The sequence below is a fragment of the Mixophyes fleayi genome, chromosome 5 (genome assembly GCF_038048845.1).
Source record: "Mixophyes fleayi isolate aMixFle1 chromosome 5, aMixFle1.hap1, whole genome shotgun sequence".
NCBI lineage: Eukaryota > Metazoa > Chordata > Amphibia > Anura > Limnodynastidae > Mixophyes > Mixophyes fleayi.
Genome location: NC_134406.1, coordinates 1,229,697 through 1,251,374, shown reverse-complemented (window position 1 = coordinate 1,251,374; position 21,678 = coordinate 1,229,697). Strand labels below are relative to the sequence as shown.

Genomic DNA, 21,678 nt, shown 5'->3' with positions numbered 1-21,678 from the left:
ATGATTACTGTACCCTACATACACCATTCTGAGCGTCTCAATGAGGAGACAGCTGGAGTCTGGGCACCGTGAAGGTGATGTCCAGGACAAGGTGTGAATATTCACATCCCCCAGCTCCTATTAATGACAGCGACATATGGTGACATATAGTTGTCTTTAGTGAGTGATTGACGCATTAAGTGCAGCCACTGAGGGAGGTGGAAACACTCCGACCAATGTGTGAAAACCTGCACGTGTCCATTTCAGCTGTTATTTGTTTATACCCCCCAGACCTGTCTTTAAGACTATCAGCTCGCATATGCACAACAGAACTGACAGATATTAAATGCAGTTTTCAAAACAGATTTCATTTATGCAAATAAATAAATCTATGTATAAAAACATGAATGTATTATAGAAAAAACGTTTTATCCAAAGAATTATCTCCAACCTGATATATTTGTGAAACCGGCTTCCCCATGCAAACATAAAGTGAGCTCCAGTGATTATGGGGCTTTTTATTAATAGGCAAAGGGGCCTATTTATTGTAGTTAATTTACATGTAAATCCCCTGAAAACAGCTGTTTTCACGGAATGGACGTAAATTTAAGTATTTCCCTAATCTATCAACACTGCATCGCAGCAGGTATCATAGACAAGATATCATAGATATCTGCTGCTTTGCATTTATTTCAAGATACCTAGAAGTCCCCATAGATGTCTATGGGGACTGCTATGTACCGCAATTCAACTACTTACAAACATACTTTTACACCTAAGGTATGTACGTCAGCTTAGGCTGGCGCACATTACCGTTTTTGATAGTTTTTGTCGTGAGATCACTGTTCAGGTCTGCTCCAAAGAGCAGAGCTTCACAGCGCATGTGTGGAGGGATCACATGATCCCTCCCTGTCACACACCGCTCTCTACAACTGTACAGTGCAGGGATGTTTGTTCATAGCCGAGGATTTCAGTTGGCGCATGTGCACTGGAGTGAGAAGAGGATCCCTGTGGGTCGCAATCTTCGGAAGCGAAGAGGCAGCGGTAAGTAAGTTTTGCACTCCACAATAACAGCAGTTTCTTGGCACTGCTGCTCCTGTGAAGGTATTTTTGATGCATATGAGAAATAGTTCAATCCTTATAAATGTGATAAGGATTGAAAACTGTTTTTCATGCTTTGCGGTCCTTGTTAAATATGCACCAAAGAGCCCTATTGCCCTATGGGTGTTGTCACCGGCGAGAGGGCTCATTATTGCCCCATATATGGAAAGGTGATGGCATTATTATCTCCAAAAACAGGTTGTCTGTCCCGCCATCCTCAGGGCCATCAAGAGGAGTCCTGGGGCCCAGCGTGGGCACCATTTGGGGTCTAATCCTGCAGTGTAATCCAGCGCACTCCATGCCCCTTGGAGGGTGTGACCACCAACAGGAAGCTATAGGTCTGCGCAGTTATTTAAACTGTTGATATTATGACCATGTAGACATGATGGGCCTGATTCATAAAGGCACACATACTGAGCGCAAACTGTGTTTGTTTTAAAACACACAGAATATGGGCATACGCACGTCCGAATTCAACAAGGAGCGGACCAGGAGGAGTTGCTCCAGATGTTATAGCATACGATACTGTTATCACTACTGATCAGGACTTAGACTAGCCCTGTAGCTGGAGCCAGAGATATGGCAGAAAAACAAGTAATTTTCAGATACCCAAATCTTAAATCGGACGCTGCTGCGTGCGCTCACGTTTGGCACCCCTACTATACACCGACTGCGAGCCCCTTCCCTGCCCCATTCTCTCCCCGAAAAATAGTAGGCTGTACTAAGTGTTCTTTGCGTACAAAGATGAATTGAACGTTGCTGCGTTTAGATGCGCATGGTCTATTGCATATGTGCTTGGTTACATAATACTTACAAAAGGTGGCAGAATATCTGATGTAAATGTGGGTGAGATGAAGCTAGGATCCAGCGACCATCAAGCAGTATGGTTTAGGTTCATAACTCGGCGTCCGGGAGCTGCGTGGGGGAGGTGGCCGTTTCGGGGGCGGGGCTATGCAGATCACGCTATTTTGGCCCCATCCCGTGGCGTAATGACACGACCGCGTCATTTTACAGCGGGGCCGCGATTCCATGAGAATCGCAGCATTTTTTTTCTAATTCTGCCCACTTCACTAGGAAGTGGGCAGATGCGGGAGGCTGCCATACGCTCCCGGGAGTCTGGGAGACCAAACCGGAATGTTGGCAAGTATGCTAAAGACGGAGAGCGAGAGTCTTGTGGAGGGAGACAAAGTAATACCAGATCATCTTATTTATTTTTGCTCAGTGTTCACTACAGAAAGAGCGGGGAAACTTCCTTTGAACCTACTTCCCCCCAGTGTCAGTGCATGTTCTCGTGTTCCAATATTTCTTCCTTTGTAGAATGTTTCCCTCTTGCACCTTGTTCTAACCCTGGATATATTTAAAAGGTTCTATCATGTTCCCTTCTCTGCTCTGAACTATACATATTAAGATGTTTTAGTCTTTCCGGGTAAGCTTTGTGCTGTAGGCCATGCACCATTTTAGTTGCCCTTCTTTGTACAGTCTGTAATGTATTTATATCCTTCTGGAGATATTACCACCAGAACTGAACACAGTATTCTAGATGAGGCCGTACAATGACCTACACAGTGGTATTATTACTTCTTTCTGCTACTGATTCCTCTCCCTATACAACCAAGCATCTGACTTCCCTTCCTCATTGCTTTGTTACATTACTTACCTGCCTGTAAGTCTGAAATAGTGACTCCTAGATCCCTTTCCATTATAACGCCATTAATACTATATTTATCCTTTGCGTTTTTGAGACCTATGAGCATGATTTTGCATTTTTTGACATTAAACTGTAGTTGCCGCTCTCCTGACCATTCCTCTAGTCTACCTAGATCATGTTATTTGTTTTACCCCTCCTGGTGTGTCTACCCTGTTACATATCTTTGTGTCATCTGCAGTAAGACATACTTTTCCTTCAATACCATTTGCAATGTCTCCAGTAAAGATATTAAAAAGCAAAGTACAGATTCTTGAGGTACTCCACTGGTAACCTTTCCGCCAACTCTCCCGGAATGTCCGGGAGACTCCCGCATTTTGCGAGAGTCTCCCGGACTCCCGGGCGAGTGTGGAAATCTCCCGAATTCTGCCCACTTCACTAGGAAGTGCCCCCTTCCTAGTGAAGTGGGCAGAATTAGATGCTAAACGCCGCGATTCCCAATGAATCGCAGCATTTGGCCCCGTCCCCAGCTGTCAAATGACGCGTTTGCCGACTTTCTTCAGCTCTCTTCCGGGAGCCAGCCAGTGCAGGTGGGCGTGAGGGGGGCGGGGCAGCCAAAATCGCGTCATTTTGGCTGCCCCGCCCCCCTCACGCCCACCTGCACTGGCTGGCTCCCGGAAGAGAGCTGAAGAAAGTCGATAAGTGTGCCTTTCCCTCCTGTGAATGTACTCCATGTACTATGTAACTCTCTGGTTTCTATCCTGTATAACCCCAGCACGAGACACAGAGACGAGTATGTCATACTTGCCTACTTCCAGTAGGTGACGTCCGGGAGAGGGGCGTGGCTGGATGACGGGAGGGGGTGGGGTGCTTTGAATCGCGTCATTTTGACCCCGCCTCGAGTAAAATGCCGATTTTTCGCAGGGGCGGGGCCAAAATTACGCGATTCCCGGTGAATCGCTTCATTTTAGCAAGTTAATTTCGGGATGCGGGAGAAATGCCAGCTCTCCTGGGAGTCCAAGTATCCATACTTGCCAAGTCTCCCGGACTTTCCGGGAGACTTGGCAAGTATGGAGTATGTATTACCCCAGGAATAAATCAACAGAGTGGAATGAATCACTGTGCTTATCCTCCAATGTACAAATAGTAATGATGAATAAATGCAGCATTTACTCCAAGTACAGAGACACAGAATGGGAGGTTTATGTAGCACAGCTTAGTAGACCTGGTACTTTATCTGCGATTCTGCATAGAACACTGCACCCCCCATGTGACAGATCTCTGTACATAACTATGTATCATTGTATCTGATCTCACCTTGTTCCTGTCAGAGAATCGTATATAGATTATAACAAGTACTGAGAATCAGATACAGTATCCAAACATAGAGAAGTGGTACTGTGCAGCTGTCTATACATACAGGGTAAGAACAGATACTGAGAATTACACCCATCATACAGAACTAGAGAAGTGGTCCTAAGCAGTTGTATATACATACAGGGTAAGAACAGATACTGAGAACTACACCCAGCATACAGAACTAGAGAAGTGGCCCTAAGCAGTTGTCTATACATACAGGGTAAGAACGGATACTGAGAACTACACCCAGCATACAGAACTAGAGAAGTGGTCCTAAGCAGTTGTATATACATACAGGGTAAGAACGGATACTGAGAATTACAACCATCATACAGAACTAGAGAAGTGGTACTATGCAGTTATATATACATACAGGGTAAGAACAGATACTGAGAATTACACCCAGCATACAGAACTAGAGAAGTGGTACTAAGCAGTTGTATATACATACAGGGTAAGAACGGATACTGAGAATTACACCCAGCATACAGAACTAGAGAAGTGGTACTATGCAGTTATATATACATACATGGTAAGAACAGATACTGAGAATTACATTGTTATGGAAACATCTTTACCAGCCCTGGAAGTCAGTGTCAGTTGTGTTCTCAGTGTGTAAATGTCGCCCACATGGTAACGATTCAGGAAATGCTATTTGTAGGCGGTTTATAAGGCTCAGCGGGGCTCATTCAGACGGGGGCTATGTGTTAATTGTCCATCTGTCCCAGTAAATCTTTATGGTAAAATTATCTCCCAATTATAAGTCACTGAAATAAAGACATCACCACAAAACATGGCAGCAACATATGTAAGCGTCACTTCCATAAGACATAAACTATTACACGTGGCGTCCAGTTATTGATCCTCCATTGTGTCTGTCCACAACCATGTTATGAGAGCGCCACACAGGGTAACCCATCCACCGAATCCCTCAACACGGTGTAACCCATCCATCAAATCCCACAACACGGTATAACCCATCCATCAAATCCCACAACACGGTGTAACCCATCCACCGAATCCCTCAATACAATGTAACCCATCCACCGAATCCCTCAACACGGGGTAATCCATCCACCGAATCCCTCAACACGGTGTAACCCATCCATCAAATCCCACAACACGGTGTAACCCATCCATCAAATCCCACAACACGGTGTAACCCATCCATCAAATCCCACAACACGGTGTAACCCATCCACCGAATCCCTCAACACGGTGTAACCCATCCACCGAATCCCTCAACACGGGGTAATCCATCCACCGAATCCCTCAACACGGTGTAACCCATCCATCAAATCCCACAACACGGTGTAACCCATCCACCGAATCCCTCAACACGGTGTAACCCATCCACCGAATCCCTCAACACGGGGTAATCCATCCACCGAATCCCTCAACACGGTGTAACCCATCCATCAAATCCCTCAACACGGTGTAACCCATCCATCAAATCCCACAACACGGTGTAACCCATCCACCGAATCCCTCAACAAGGTATAACCCATCCACCGAATCAGTCAACACGGGGTAACCCATCCACCGAATCCGTCAACACGGGGTAACCCATCCACCGAATACCTCAACACGGTGTAACCCATCCATCAAATCCCACAACACGGTGTAACCCATCCATCAAATCCCACAACACGGTGTAACCCATCCACCGAATCCCTCAACACGGGGTAACCCATGCACCGAATCTGGCAACACGGGGTAACCCATCCACCGAATCCCTCAACACTCGCAGCTCCTACAGAACTATAATTCCCAAAATCTTCTTTATAAGGGCACATTTTATTGAACTTCTTTTTATAACTAAAATAAGAGAAAATAGGTTGGATCCTCCATCCAACTTTTCTTCTCTTATTGGAGGCAGAGAACAAGACTTAGAGAATATCGCCCCACATGAAGGGGCAGCAGGGGCAGGAGTGGTGGTAGGTGCCAGTGGTTATTTCCTGCTGTGACACAATAAACAACTCACTGCAGTCACCTGAGTAAGCACAGCCAGGAGGGGGTGAGACAAATGCTGCTTATCACAGATCTCCCATCAGCACAGAGACATCCGGGTCCTGGGTGACACTGATCTGGGGGTTCTACGTGACACTTATCTGGGGGTCCTGGGTGACACTGATCTGGGGGTCCTGGGTGACACCGATCTGGGGGTCCTGGGTGACACCGATCTGGGGTTCTACGTGACACTGATCTGGGGGTTCTACGTGACACTTATCTGGGGGTCCTGGGTGACACTGATCTGGGGGTCCTGGGTGACACCGATCTGGGGGTCCTGGGTGACACCGATCTGGGGTTCTACGTGACACTGATCTGGGGGGTCCTGGCTGACACTGATCTGGGGGGTCCTGGGTGACACTGATCTGGGGGTCCTGGGTGACACTGATCTGGGGGGTCCTGGCTGACACTGATCTGGGGGTTCTACGTGACACTGATCTGGGGGGTCCTGGGTGACACTGATCTGGGGGTCCTGGGTGACACTGATCTGGGGGGTCCTGGGTGACACTGATCTGGGGGGTCCTGGCTGACACTGATCTGGGGGTTCTACGTGACACTGATCTGGGGGGTCCTGGGTGACACTGATCTGGGGGTCCTGGGTGACACTGATCTGGGGGTCCTGGGTGACACTGATCTGGGGGGTCCTGGGTGACACTGATCTGGGGGGTCCTGGGTGACACTGATCTGGGGGGTCCTGGGTGACACTGATCTGGGGGTTCTACGTGACACTGATCTGGGGGGTCCTGGGTGACACTGATCTGGGGGGTCCTGGGTGACACTGATCTGGGGGTTCTACGTGACACTGATCTGGGGGTCCTGGGTGACACTGATCTGGGGGTCCTGGGTGACACCGATCTGGGGGGTCCTTGGTGACACTGATCTGGGGGTCTTGAGTGACACTGATCTGGGGGGTCCTGGGTGACACTGATCTGGGGGTCCTGGGTGACACTGATCTGGGGGTCCTTGGTGACACTGATCTGGGGGTCCTGGGTGACACTGATCTGGGGGGTCCTGGGTGACACTGATCTGGGGGGTCCTGGCTGACACTGATCTGGGGGTTCTACGTGACACTGATCTGGGGGTCCTGGGTGACACTGATCTGGGGGTCCTGGGTGACACTGATCTGGGGGTCCTGGGTGACACTGATCTGGGGGGTCCTGGGTGACACTGATCTGGGGGGTCCTGGGTGACACTGATCTGGGGGTTCTACGTGACACTGATCTGGGGGTCCTGGGTGACACTGATCTGGGGGTCCTGGGTGACACTGATCTGGGGGTCCTGGGTGACACCGATCTGGGGGGTCCTTGGTGACACCGATCTGGGGGGTCCTGGGTGACACTGATCTGGGGGTCCTGGGTGACACTGATCTGGGGGGTCCTTGGTGACACTGATCTGGGGTTCTACGTGACACTGATCTGGGGGGTCCTGGGTGACACTGATCTGGGGGTCCTGGGTGACACTGATCTGGGGGGTACTTGGTGACACTGATCTGGGGGTCCTGGGTGACACCGATCTGGGGGGTCCTTGGTGACACTGATCTGGGGGTCTTGAGTGACACCGATCTGGGGGGTCCTGGGTGACACTGATCTGGGGGTTCTACGCACCACTGATCTGGGGGGTCCTGGGTGACACTGATCTGGGGGTCCTGGGTGACACTGATCTGGGGGGTCCTGGGTGACACTGATCTGGGGGGTCCTTGGTGACACTGATCTGGGGGTCCTGGGTGACACCGATCTGGGGGGTCCTTGGTGACACTGATCTGGGGGGTCCTGGGTGACACTGATCTGGGGGGTCCTGGGTGACACTGATCTGGGGGTCCTGGGTGACACTGATCTGGGGGTCCTGGGTGACACTGATCTGGGGGTCCTGGGTGACACCGATCTGGGGGGTCCTTGGTGACACCGATCTGGGGGGTCCTGGGTGACACTGATCTGGGGGTCCTGGGTGACACTGATCTGGGGGGTCCTTGGTGACACTGATCTGGGGTTCTACGTGACACTGATCTGGGGGGTCCTGGGTGACACTGATCTGGGGGTCCTGGGTGACACTGATCTGGGGGGTACTTGGTGACACTGATCTGGGGGTCCTGGGTGACACCGATCTGGGGGGTCCTTGGTGACACTGATCTGGGGGTCTTGAGTGACACCGATCTGGGGGGTCCTGGGTGACACTGATCTGGGGGTTCTACGCACCACTGATCTGGGGGGTCCTGGGTGACACTGATCTGGGGGTCCTGGGTGACACTGATCTGGGGGGTCCTGGGTGACACTGATCTGGGGGGTCCTTGGTGACACTGATCTGGGGGTCCTGGGTGACACCGATCTGGGGGGTCCTTGGTGACACTGATCTGGGGGGTCCTGGGTGACACTGATCTGGGGGGTCCTGGGTGACACTGATCTGGGGGTCCTGGGTGACACTGATCTGGGGGGTCCTTGGTGACACTGATCTGGGGTTCTACGTGACACTGATCTGGGGGGTCCTGGGTGACACTGATCTGGGGGTCCTGGGTGACACTGATCTGGGGGGTACTTGGTGACACTGATCTGGGGGTCCTGGGTGACACCGATCTGGGGGGTCCTTGGTGACACTGATCTGGGGGTCTTGAGTGACACCGATCTGGGGGGTCCTGGGTGACACTGATCTGGGGGTTCTACGCACCACTGATCTGGGGGGTCCTGGGTGACACTGATCTGGGGGGTCCTTGGTGACACTGATCTGGGGGTCCTGGGTGACACCGATCTGGGGGGTCCTTGGTGACACTGATCTGGGGGGTCCTGGGTGACACTGATCTGGGGGGTCCTGGGTGACACTGATCAGGGGGTTCTGGGTGACACTGATCTGGGGGTTCTACGTGACACTGATCTGGGGGTCCTGGGTGACACCGATCTGGGGGGTCCTGGGTGACACTGATCTGGGGGTCCTGGGTGACACTGATCTGGGGGTCCTGGGTGACACTGATCTGGGGGTTCTACGCACCACTGATCTGGGGGTCCTGGGTGACACTGAGTTGGGGGTCCAGGGTGACACTGATCTGGAGGGTCCTGGGTGACACTGATCTGGGGGGGTCTGCGTCACACTGATCTGGGGGTGTCTGCGTCACACTGAATGTGGTGACACCGATCTGGGGGTCCTGCGTGAGACTAATCTGGGGGTCTTGCATGACTGGTTTGGATTCCTCAGTTGTTTCGGATCCTCCTGAGGCCGCTCCCAGCTGACGCCTCGTACAGTTGATTCCAGTGACTAACGGGAGCTATTTATATTTCATTCCAAGTTTTCAGAGTCTGGCTCCCAGTTCCCCGCTGCCCCCTCCGCTCTCAGCTCTGTGAGTTTTACACCAGAGCCACAATGTGATATACTTCCCCAGATTTATTGTAGCCTTCAAAGATATATATACTGGAATAGACCCATGAAACACGTCCTACCAACTGTTGAGGAACTACAAGTACCAGCATGACCAGCTGAGAGCCACAGAAGGCCTGTGACCCAGAACCTCACCTTGTCAGTGGCTCATATGATTATTTTACTGACCTCAGCTAACAGCCTCAAATCTGCATTCATTTCACCCAATATATTATGTAAGGTAACCCTGTTCCTGAACAGAAATTGTTACAGCACTGCTCTGCTGATGTAAATAAAGTGCTGCCCTCCCCTACTTGTGCATGTGACACCCGGGGGCGTTATGTCACCTGTAAGTCAGGTAAGATGCAGCAAGGAGTGACCCTGTGACAGAGTTATCCCTTCAGCCCTCAGATCAGTGCAGTTACAGGCAGAGCACAGTAAACAGTCAATGAATGAAGTCAAGTTTGTACCTTTATATTTCTCCCGGACATCTTCATACGCCTGGATGTAGTCCTTCTCCTCTGCATCAGGGGGCAGATTAAAGCTGGCCATGGTTACTAGCACTCTCTGACCTTACCCTATACTTCTAGCTACCCCTCGTCCCTCTCCCCTCCTTATAGCTCACTTCTCCCCCGCAGCCCTCCTGGGACTCTCTCTATTTCCCCTGCAGCTCTCTTATAACTCTATATTCTGCCCTTAACCCCTCTATAATCTCTCTCCTCCCCCCTTTCTCTCTCCCTCTTACCCCTGTAGACTGTCCCTCGTTGCCCTTCTCCCCTACTCCTGTCTGCTTCTGTCTTCCCCTGCTCTCAGACACAGCTGTCTCCCAGGCCCTCACATACACATACCCATGCTCGGTCAGATCCCAAAAAGGCTGAGCCAAGCCCCACAGCAGGGTCACTTCTCAGCCCTACCTCTTAAAGTGACAGCAGCTGCAGACCTCACACTCTGGATGTCTGACACCTTTTGTGTCCTTTTCACCATTTGCCTTTTGTCATATCCTTGTGTTTGATTTCTATTTTTATTAATACTTGGAACACTTTCTGACCCAGCACAGCATCATCTGAAGCTACAAGAGCTAGCAATTTAATTTTAAAGATACAGTCACTTCAATTACACAAACTCAACTTATATCTGTACTGTCACCCACTGAAAAGTTTACGGACGTGCTTCCCCCCTCGCTGGACATCAGGGGGTGGGTAAGCGGAAGCAATCAAATGCCGCAAAAAAATTATTGTGATTGTCCCCCCACCGCCGTCGCTATTTTATAGTGGTGAATGGTATTTATTTGACAGTTCTGTGTGAAAAAACCAGCAGAGACCCAGGAAAAATGGCTGCATGTATCTGAGAAGATAGACAGATATGCGATAGATAGATAACATCCTAACCAAGTCCACTAAATTCATCATTTGGAGGATTCGATCACACTAAGCTCTGCCCACACTATACAGCACAGAATGTACTGACACCTTTCCCCCCAGAAGCTATTCTCTCATGTTGTCAATCATGCTGCCTTGATAAGTGAATGTGTGAGGTTGAAGTGTGTATGGGGAGCATAAACTGGTAGGACGGGATGTGAAAATACCTTTCATTCATCACTGCTACTGATTGTGACCTGATTCTGTCACACACCAAGAAATAACCAGAAAGTGTCACTTCACACTCAGTAACCAGCTATGGCTGAACAACCAACTGTGACTATCCGGGAACCAGAGTCCCGTCCACCTCCAAACTTACTATCCCGTACCCACTTCCCTCCCTCCCTTTCTCCTGTGCTCTTTGGAGCTCCAGATCCATCCACAGTAAACTTCCCTCTATCCACGACCTGTTCATTTACAACTCTCTTAACCTTCTTACCATCACCGATACTTGGCTTTCCTTCACTCACACTGGTTACTCTGCTGCTCTCTCCCATGGGGGCCTCTCATTCACCCACTTTACCAAGCCCGGATGACCGTCCAGGAGGGTAACTTTCAAGTAATTTCCCCTGAGCTCTGCTTCTCATTTTCCTCCTTTGAAGTCCACTCTATCCGTCTCTTCTACCGCATCCACCTACGTGTCTCAGTCACACCTGGCGTTGCTGAACTTTTGTGGCACCATATAAATAAAGACTAATAATAATAATACACACCTCTAACCTTCCACACTCTGAAATTCCAGGACCCAGAGTCCCCTCCACCTCCAGACTGTGACTATCCAGGACCCACAGAGTCCCGGCCACCTCCAGACTGTGACTATCCAGGACCCACAGAGTCCCCTCCACCTCCAGACTGTGACTATCAGGGCCGGACTGGCCATCTGGCACTTCTGGCAAATGCCAGAAGGCCGATGGCTGGATGGGCCGGCCCGACTCCTCCCGTCTTCTTGGTGGAACCAGCCACCTCTGCTGCGCGCTCCTCAGCTCCCTCCCCCGTTATGTTGTGCACTGGTGCACTGTTACACTGGTGAGTTTCCTGTTTTTTTTTTGTTTGTTTTATTACTGAAGAGGGTGGGGGGGTGCCCGCGATTTTCACGGGGGTACCGCGATTTTCGGGGGGGGTGCTGCGATTTTCGCGGGGGTGCCGCGATTTACGGGGGGGGGACGACTCTCATGGGTGCCCTCATTCTCGCGCGGACGGGGGGTCAAGAGTGTGGAAGAGCCATGTGGTGCTGGGAAAGGGGGTGAGATAGCCAGGGGGTGCTGGGAGAGGGGTGAGAGAGCCAGGGGGAAGGGGGCAGTGGGAGAGGAGGTGAGAGAGCCAGGGTGGTAGGGGGTGCAGGAAGAGGAGTGAGAGAGCCGGGGGGTAAAGGGTATAGGAAGACGTGTGAGAGAGTCAGGGGAGTAGGTGGTACAGGAAGATGTGTGAGAGCCAGCGGAGAAAGGAGAGAGGGACAAAGGAGAAGATGGTACAGGGGCATATGTAAAAGAAAGTGTAAAGGGAGAGACATCTTAAGAATTTGAATGTCAGGGATGCAGCTATCATAAAACACAAGTAATAATGAAGAATGGAAATGCACAGAGGGGACAAGTGTTAAAAAAAATAAAAAATCAAGCCTTCATACTCCATTCACTTATATTTTCTATACCCCCACTCCTAAATTTCTGCTTGGACCACTGCCCTCTATTCCTGCTCCCGACTGCCTGTGTGAGCTGACAGCTGTTGATCCCTCCTTGCCCAGCACCCAGTAGGAGAACAGAACACAGGATGCCATAATCAGGTAAGTTTGTATATTTTCTCATGTGCAATGTGTTTTTAACCATCCTTTTTTGAACTGGGGACCTACAGCGTATCCAATAATGTTTAACACTATGTATTGCTCATTATTGCGCTGTAATGTTTTTTGCATATTTATCTGTACAGAGATTTTTAATTAAGAGGAAAAAACATTACTTGTCATAAATTTTATCTGTAATTGTGTCAATATATCTATTTTGTTTGCATTGTAAATGATGTATTAAGCTGCTCTTGGGACTCATACTCAGTATCTGATATGCTGTACCAATTTTTATTTGTGAATGAGTTTTTGTCTGAGCTTTACTAATGATTTGGGGGCACTACTATGGCATAATGTTATTTGGGGTCACTATTGTGGCATAATATGTTTTGGGGGCACTACTATGCCATAATATGATTTGTGGGCACTTCTGCATGACCAAATATGAATTGAGGGTAATACTATGTGGCATAATATGACCTTGGGGCACTATGATGTGGCATAATATGAACTGGGCACACTACGGTGTGGCATCATATGAACTTCGGCCAAAGGCAAGTCTTTCATTGTTGAATATGATGGGAGCCCAAAGAAGTTGCTGTATCGGGGCCCAAAATTTCTCTTGTCAGCCCTGCCTGTGAGTCAAGGGGGTAGACGTCTCCAGGTAAATAATCTAAATGTTTCCTATCTAATCAAACTGATGGATCACATCCAATTATTTCTCACCCACCTCCTCTATCCCCCTTAATTTATATACTGTGTTATTTAAAATGAATAGAAAAGACGCATATCCAATTACTGTAGTAAAACAAAAATATTTTTCTCTGACATTTTGCTGTAGATGGAAATACTTTTAATGCGGCCGTGTGCGTTCAACTGATCATTCAATAGTTATATTTTTTTTAGATATACGTTAGTTTTATTTCATGTGGAATGATTCATGAAAATTCTGCCATTACTATTTAATTGAGGGAAAAGGGTACCTGTTACCTATATGTGTGTGTAAGTACTCTGTTCGTTGTTGCTATTTTGTGGGAGATTTGAAAAAAGCAAAACATTGTTTCCTACAGTGGCGCCTGTATAATTGGTGGTATTGCTGTAGTATGGGGTGGCGTGCTGGTGGCAATGTTGTAGTGTGTTTGGTGCTTAATATTGCTAATAAGTAAGAGAGGGTATTGCTATAATGTGGGGGGTGACGCTGGACGCTGTAATGTGGGGGGTGACGCTGGACGCTGTAATGTGGGGGGTGATGCTGGACGCTGTAATGTGGGGGGTGATGCTGGACGCTGTAATGTGGGGGGTGATGCTGGACGCTGTAATGTGGGGGGGTGATGCCGGATGCTGTAATGTGGGGGGTGACGCTGGACGCTGTAATGTGGGGGGTGATGCTGGACGCTGTAATGTGGGGGGTGATGCTGGACGCTGTAATGTGGGGGGTGATGCTGGACGCTGTAATGTGGGGGGTGATGCTGGATGCTGTAATGTGGGGGGGTGATGCCGGATGCTGTAATGTGGGGGGTGACGCTGGACGCTGTAATGTGGGGGGTGATGCTGGACGCTGTAATGTGGGGGGTGATGCTGGACGCTGTAATGTGGGGGGTGATGCTGGACGCTGTAATGTGGGGGGTGATGCTGGTTGCTGTAATGTGGGGGGTGATGCTGGACGCTGTAATGTGGGGGGTGATGCTGGACGCTGTAATGTGGGGGGTGATGCTGGACGCTGTAATGTGTGGAGTGATGCCGGTTGCTGTAATGTGGGGGGTGATGCTGGACGCTGTAATGTGGGGGGTGATGCCGGTTGCTGTAATGTGGGGATGATTGATGTAGTATAAGTGTGTGTGGGGGGTTATTTATTGCTGTAATTTGGGTACTAATAATGTATTGTCATGGTATTTATTGATGTAATTGGGGTGCTAACAATGTAATGTTGAGGGTCATTAGGAGAAATAAATACCCCCCCACACACACTCATACTACATCATGTTGTACTGCACCAGCATCAGTGTTCAACAATATAGTGCATGGAGCCCACAACACGTGGGCCAGTGTGCTTTAAATGCCAGGGCTGATTTTTAGTCCCAGTCCGGCCCTGGTGACTATCCAGGACCCACATCTAAAGACTTGTGTCTATACAAGACCTATAGAGTCCCTTCTATTACCAGCATGTAAGGAGCCAATTCAATTCTTTGCACTGTGCCTCCAGTACGGTCACAAGGCCACTCTGCAGTGATGTAACATTGCGGTACAGAGGTATCGGCCACGTTGTAGTGGGACAGTGTCTATGTGGTACAGAGGTATCGGCCACGTCGTACCGGGACAGTGTCTATGCTGTACAGAGGTATCGGCCACGTCGTACTGGGACAGTGTCTATGTGGTACAGAGGTATCGGCCACGTCGTACTGGGACAGTGTCTATGCGGTACAGAGGTATCAACCGCGTTGCACCGGGACAGTGTCTATGCGGTACTAAGGTATCCGCCACGTCGTACTGGGACAGTGTCTATGCGGTACTAAGGTATCGGCCACGTCGTACTGGGACAGTGTCTATGCGGTACAGAGGTATCCGCCACGTCGTACTGGGACAGTGTCTATGCGGTACTAAGGTATCGGCCACGTCGTACTGGGACAGTGTCTATGCGGTACAGAGATATCGACCATGTCATACCGGGACAGTGTCTATGCGGTACAGAGGTATCGGCCACGTCGTACTGGGACAGTGTCTATGCGGTACAGAGGTATCGACCATGTCATACCGGGACAGTGTCTATGCGGTACAGAGGTATCGGCCACGTCGTACTGGGACAGTGTCTATGCGGTACAGAGGTATCAGCCATGTCGTACTGGGACAGTGTCTATGCGGTACAGAGGTATCGGCCATGTCGTACTGGGACAGTGTCTATGCGTTACAGAGGTATCGGCCATGTCGTACCGGGACAGTGTATATGTGGTACTGAGGTATCGGCCATGTTGTACCGGGACAGTGTCTATGCGGTACAGAGGTATCGGCCACGTCGTACTGGGACAGTGTCTATGCGGTACTAAGGTATCGGCCACGTCGTACTGGGACAGTGTCTATGCGGTACAGAGATATCGACCATGTCATACCGGGACAGTGTCTATGCGGTACTGAGGTATCAGCCGCGTTGCACCGGGACAGTGTCTATGCGGTACTGAGGTATCGGCCATGTTGTACCGGGACAGTGTCTATGCGGTACAGAGGTATCGGCCACGTCGTACTGGGACAGTGTCTATGCAGTACTAAGGTATCGGCCACGTCGTACTGGGACAGTGTCTATGCGGTACAGAGATATCGACCATGTCATACCGGGACAGTGTCTATGCGGTACAGAGGTATCAGCCGCGTTGCACCGGGACAGTGTCTATGCGGTACTGAGGTATCGGCCATGTTGTACCGGGACAGTGTCTATGCAGTACAGAGATATCAGCCATGTCATACCGGGACAGTGTCTATGCTGTACAGAGGTATCAGCCGCGTTGCACCGGGACAGTGTCTATGCGGTACTGAGGTATCGGCCATGTTGTACCGGGACAGTGTCTATGCAGTACAGAGATATCAGCCATGTCATACCGGGACAGTGTCTATGCGGTACAGAGGTATCAGCCATGTCGTACTGGGACAGTGTCTATGCGGTATAGAGGATCGGCCACTTTGTACTGGGACAGTGTCTATGCAGTACAGAGGTATCGGCCACGTCGTACTGGGACAGTGTCTATGCGGTACTAAGGTATCGCCCACGTCATACCGGGACAGTGTCTACGCAGTACAGAGATATCGGCCATGTCATACCGGGACAGTGTCTATGCGGTACAGAGATATCGGCCATGTCATACCGGGACAGTGTCTACGCAGTACAGAGATATCGGCCATGTCATACCGGGACAGTGTCTATGCGGTACAGAGGTATCGGCCGCGTTGCCCCGGGACAGTGTCTATGTGGTACAGAGGTATCGGCCATGTCATACCGGGACAGTGTCTATGCGGTACAGAGATATCGGCCGCGTTGCACCGGGACAGTGTCTATGTGGTACAGAGCTATCGGCCATGTCGTACAGGGACAGTGTCTATGTGGTATAGAGGATCGGCCACTTTGTACTGGGACAGTGTCTATGCGGTACTGAGGTATCCGCCACGTCGTACTGGGACAGTGTCTATGTGGTACAGAGGTATCGGCCACGTCGTACCGGGACAGTGTCTATGCGGTACTGAGGTATCCGCCACGTCGTACTGGGACAGTGTCTATGCGGTACAGAGGTATCGGCCACGTCGTACTGGGACAGTGTCTATGCGGTACAGAGGTATCGGCCACGTCGTACTGGGACAGTGTCTATGCGGTACAGAGGTATCGGCCACGTCGTACTGGGACAGTGTCTATGCGGTACAGAGGTATCAGCCACGTCGTACTGGGACAGTGTCTATGCGGTACTAAGGTATCGGCCACGTCATACTGGGACAGTGTCTATGCGGTACAGAGGTATCGGCCACGTCGTACTGGGACAGTGTCTATGCGGTACTGAGGTATCGGCCATGTCATACCGGGACAGTGTCTATGCGGTACAGAGGTATCGGCCATGTCGTACCGGGACAGTGTCTATGCGGTACAGAGGTATCGGCCATGTTATACCGGGACAGTGTCTATGCGGTACTGAGGTATCGGCCATGTCATACCGGGACAGTGTCTATGCGGTACAGAGGTATCGGCCATGTTATACCGGGACAGTGTCTATGCGGTACAGAGGTATCAGCCATGTCGTACTGGGACAGTGTCTATGCGGTATAGAGGATCGGCCACTTTGTACTGGGACAGTGTCTATGCTGTACAGAGGTATCGGCCATGTCATACCGGGACAGTGTCTATGCGGTACAGAGGTATCAGCCATGTTGTACTGTCACACTGCAGAGTGGTAACATTTATTTCTGTGTTCACCTATGAGGAATCTCAGGAATCCAGTAAGGAGTTGTCGTCTTGCCATGTAAGTGGCAGGTTTCTCATAAATCTGTTGTCGGCAGTGAGAGATATTCATCACACTTACTCTCGTACGTATGCTAGAAATTCTCATGCAAGTTACGGTGTAAGAAGCAGAGAGGCCTCATTCTGTTCTGATCAATGACTTCTTTATTAATGATTTAACGTTGTTAACCCATCGCTTCCCCCAATTCCCAACTCACGCGGTGTCATTACTATGCAGTATTTATAAAGTGTCAGCATTTAGAAGGTACACGGTGACTTCCATAGGGACTACCAGGCGATGGGAGCTTGACACAGATCCACTTGCTAAGCCTGGCTCCCTGGATGCCATCATTGTGCCCACACAGCGCTGGCACAGACGTACCATGTATTATAGGCATCCAAGACATTCAGTAAACCCTACGGAGAACATCTGTTACTTATATGAACTAACATTGTAAAATCTGAAATGTAACGTGTCCTCCACACACATCATTTCTGGCTGGTTCTACACATTTTACTTGTTACCAGATATCCGTCTAACTTGTCTGTGCTTAGACAGGCAGAAAACAAATCAATGGGTGAGAATGCGAATCGGCAGCGTACGAGGAGGTTATAACACACCAGTCTCATGATAACTGGTCCTGGACCATAACTGGTCAGTGGCCCATCTCCGAGCAGCATCAGAGAAGACCCTGTAGGAGGGGTGTCTGATTCCTTGTGGCAACCACAATATTGTTATTAACCTTTCATTCATATCGCACCCCCATATAATCCACAAATGCTGCTAGAATCTCTCCATGGGGACAGCGACATGAAGCGTAATCTGATTGTTATAACTCTGAATCTTACACCTCTCTATCTCCCAGCCTTCCCTGAAGTCCTTCATGGATGGATAGTGACTTTCCCAGGTTCCCCACCATTTCCCCAATCACAGAAGGGTCCCGGTACTTAGTGTGGGGGCAGTGTCTGCACAAGAACCGAGGGGGGAGAGATGAGATGCAGCCATCCAATCAGGAGGCAGCTAGGATGTTTCCACTTACCTACAGCAATACAGAAGATGACCAGTAGAGGTCAACGTCACAGTACCAGGGCTTTCTGTATTAGGAAGGGGCTAATAGTGGTCTATGTCAAATTTAGGATTTCTGCATTAGAGCAATTACCAGCTGAGGGAGTGCAGGGTTATATTATTGTCATATACCGATAACCGGTATGAGAATGGTTTATTATTGGGAGCTCCATCATGTTGATAAGAATGATGTTTATCGTAGAGACAAATCCATGAAATTCATCAAACAATGATCGCTGGAGCAGTAAGAGTTCCCTGGGACAGTCTGTCCAGATTTAAGTTAAGTTAAATAAATAAAAACAGATACATTTTAAAATATATATTTGTAAATATTTTACTTTAAAAATGCATCATTCTGAAAATAATTAATTTGTTTAACTATTTTGTACTGTTTGTGCCATTGTAGATGTATAGCTGATAACTCCCCATGTAATGCTGGGGATACCGGTGGGGTAGTTATTGCCAGTGATAACCCCTGTGGTATATACTGCAGGTTGTTCCTCATTGTTGGCAAAAACTCAAGTTTTTGTCGCCAATGGGGCTTTGTTGGTGTTTTATAAAAAGGCCCCTATTACACTGTTATATAAGGTCTACATTGAGCTAACCTGTCAGATTTACTATTTCATGTAATATATATATATATTCCTATTCTGGTCTGTGATGTTAGATGTGCACTGACCTGTTTTCACCAATAAAGATTCTGCTGGATAGTAACAGGTGTGAATGGCACCTACATGACCACAGCTTATACTGATATTATTGTACTATACAATGTTATACTCGCTCAGTATCTGAGGAGTGGGATCCTCCCGTCCCTCCCTTGTGGGATTTAGCTCCCTCGTTATATAATATTGATCTGTGATGGCTGCAAACAATTATTCTCCCAGCTGAGTATGTGTTGAGGGAGGTGATCTTCAGTCCCCGGCAATCCCCCCGATAACCTGATAACAGCCAGACCCGGGAGGTAATAAGACAGCTTTGCCTTATTACCCAGTGACCCAGCCCAAGGTAGCCCATTATGGGAGCGGCTCCGGGGGGCAGATGCCCCCCAGCTCACCCTTCCCCCGGGCCGGTCCCATACTGGGCTACCTTGGGCTGGGTCACTGGGCTGGGCAGGGGGGCGCCTGCCCCCCGGGCCGGTCCCATACTGGGCTACCTTGGGCTGGGTCACTGGGCTGGGCAGGGGGGCGCCTGCCCCCCGGGCCGGTCCCATACTGGGCTACCTTGGGCTGGGTCACTGGGCCACCTGCATTTCTTTTACTTTAAAATGTTCCTAATAGGCTGCTGAGTGGAATATTGCCCCCTGGGCTACAATTTGCCAGCCGGCCCCTGGACATACTGTTACATACAATAAATGGCAACATGTTCCAGTGACTGGTCTATCAGGACACAGAATCCATCCGCTCGGCACCATGATATATAATGTGTGTTACCGGCTGAACCTCCATCACAATGAGGCGGACGTCCCAGTATGGATAATCTCCTGTATTATGCTCTGAGCAATAATCTTTATTTTTATACAGTGAATACTGTTTCTATATAGAGATTGTAATGCCATATCCCTGAAGCATACAGCTGACACTCTAATACTGTGTGCCGTAAGACATGAGTGGACCAATGTCACAAGTAGCCGAACTATACGGGACTCCCATACATGTGAGTAATATTCCTGTATGTATCATTAACGGGGATGGTTAATGTGAGTTAGGATGAAGGGGGCCAGAAAGTCCTAATGAGATCTAATAAGACTGATATAGTGGCCTTTATACCTCTGTCTGTGTCTGCTATAGACCAGCAGATCTGGGGGCAATGCTGCTTTACTGGGACATATAAGTTGCTGTTTGCACATCGCTCCCCAAAACTTAATGGCAGTGCTAATATCAGAGACGTGTGAATACCTTCTGTCTTACCCCCACTCACCAGAGAACAAGGGGTACGAGGGGTGGGAGAGGGGGTATTATTATTGTCATGTTCCATCTGACATTGTGACATCTCCAGTCCTGTAATATATTCTGCCTTTCATGTCCGGATGCTGCAGTGACATTGGATGGAGGGAGGGGGGATCTTCACCCAACTACATTCCCCCAGGTCCTGACTGTGGGAACCACTTCTAGGGAACACCATGTTGAAGAGATTATAATTAATTTCAGAAATAATCTGCCCTCATTTTCCACTGAATCATTTTTTGTCATTCTCTCCCCCCCTCCCGAGTCCTGTGATAATTAATGGTGCAACACGGTCCCTTTAACTTAACCAAGTTACTCCCAGAGCCTCAGGGGTCTATTTATGACCCTTCGTTTTTTTCACTTGATACTTTTCAATCCTTATCTCCTTGATAAGGATTAAAAAGTAACGGCTATGTATTAAAAAACTTCTCAGGGACAGCAGTGCCGATAACCTGCTGTCCCTGAGAAGTGACTCATCTGATCATCGCAGTCTTTTCTCAAGTTTAAAGGCTGCGGTGATCTTCTCTTTTTCTTTTTTCTATTTTCTTTTTTGTTAGTGCGCATGCGCCGACTGAATAGTTGGTGCATGCGCAGTAACATCCTGGACGGCAAACTGTAGGATGAGTGACAGGGAGGGATCACATGATCCCTCCACACATGCTCTTCAGAGCAGAGCTGGACAGCGCGAAAGTTTTCAGATATGTTAATGTACGCCAGCTTCAGATGGCTCCAGCTTCAGATGGCACCAGCTTCAGATGGCTCCAGCTTCAGATGGCGCCAGCTTCAGATGGCGCCAGCTTCAGATGGCACCAGCTTCAGATGGCTCCAGCTTCAGATGGCACCAGCTTCAGATGGCTCCAGCTTCAGATGGCGCCAGCTTCAGATGGCACCAGCTTCAGATGGCTCCAGCTTCAGATGGCACCAGCTTCAGATGGCTCCAGCTTCAGATGGCGCCAGCTTCAGATGGCACCAGCTTCAGATGGCTCCAGCTTCAGATGGCTCCAGCTTCAGATGGCACCAGCTTCAGATGGCTCCAGCTTCAGATGGCGCCAGCTTCAGATGGCACCAG

The 21,678-nt window shown here is 49.5% G+C and overlaps 1 protein-coding gene across 5 annotated transcripts in view; it reads right to left on the bottom strand.

Moving 5' to 3' along the window:
• PLEC (plectin) overlaps nt 1-21,678 on the bottom strand; it is a 239,186-nt gene that overhangs the window by 186,728 nt on the left and 30,780 nt on the right. For 2 of the 5 annotated variants that reach the window (XM_075211531.1, XM_075211535.1), the window contains exon 1: nt 9,904-10,050. The exons of the other annotated variants lie outside the window; for them this stretch is intronic. In XM_075211531.1, coding sequence (XP_075067632.1) covers nt 9,904-9,985 — 82 coding nt within the window. In that variant the 5' untranslated portion in view covers nt 9,986-10,050. Of the gene's footprint in view, nt 1-9,903; nt 10,051-21,678 lie in introns of those variants that run through there. 5 annotated transcript variants of the gene reach the window in all.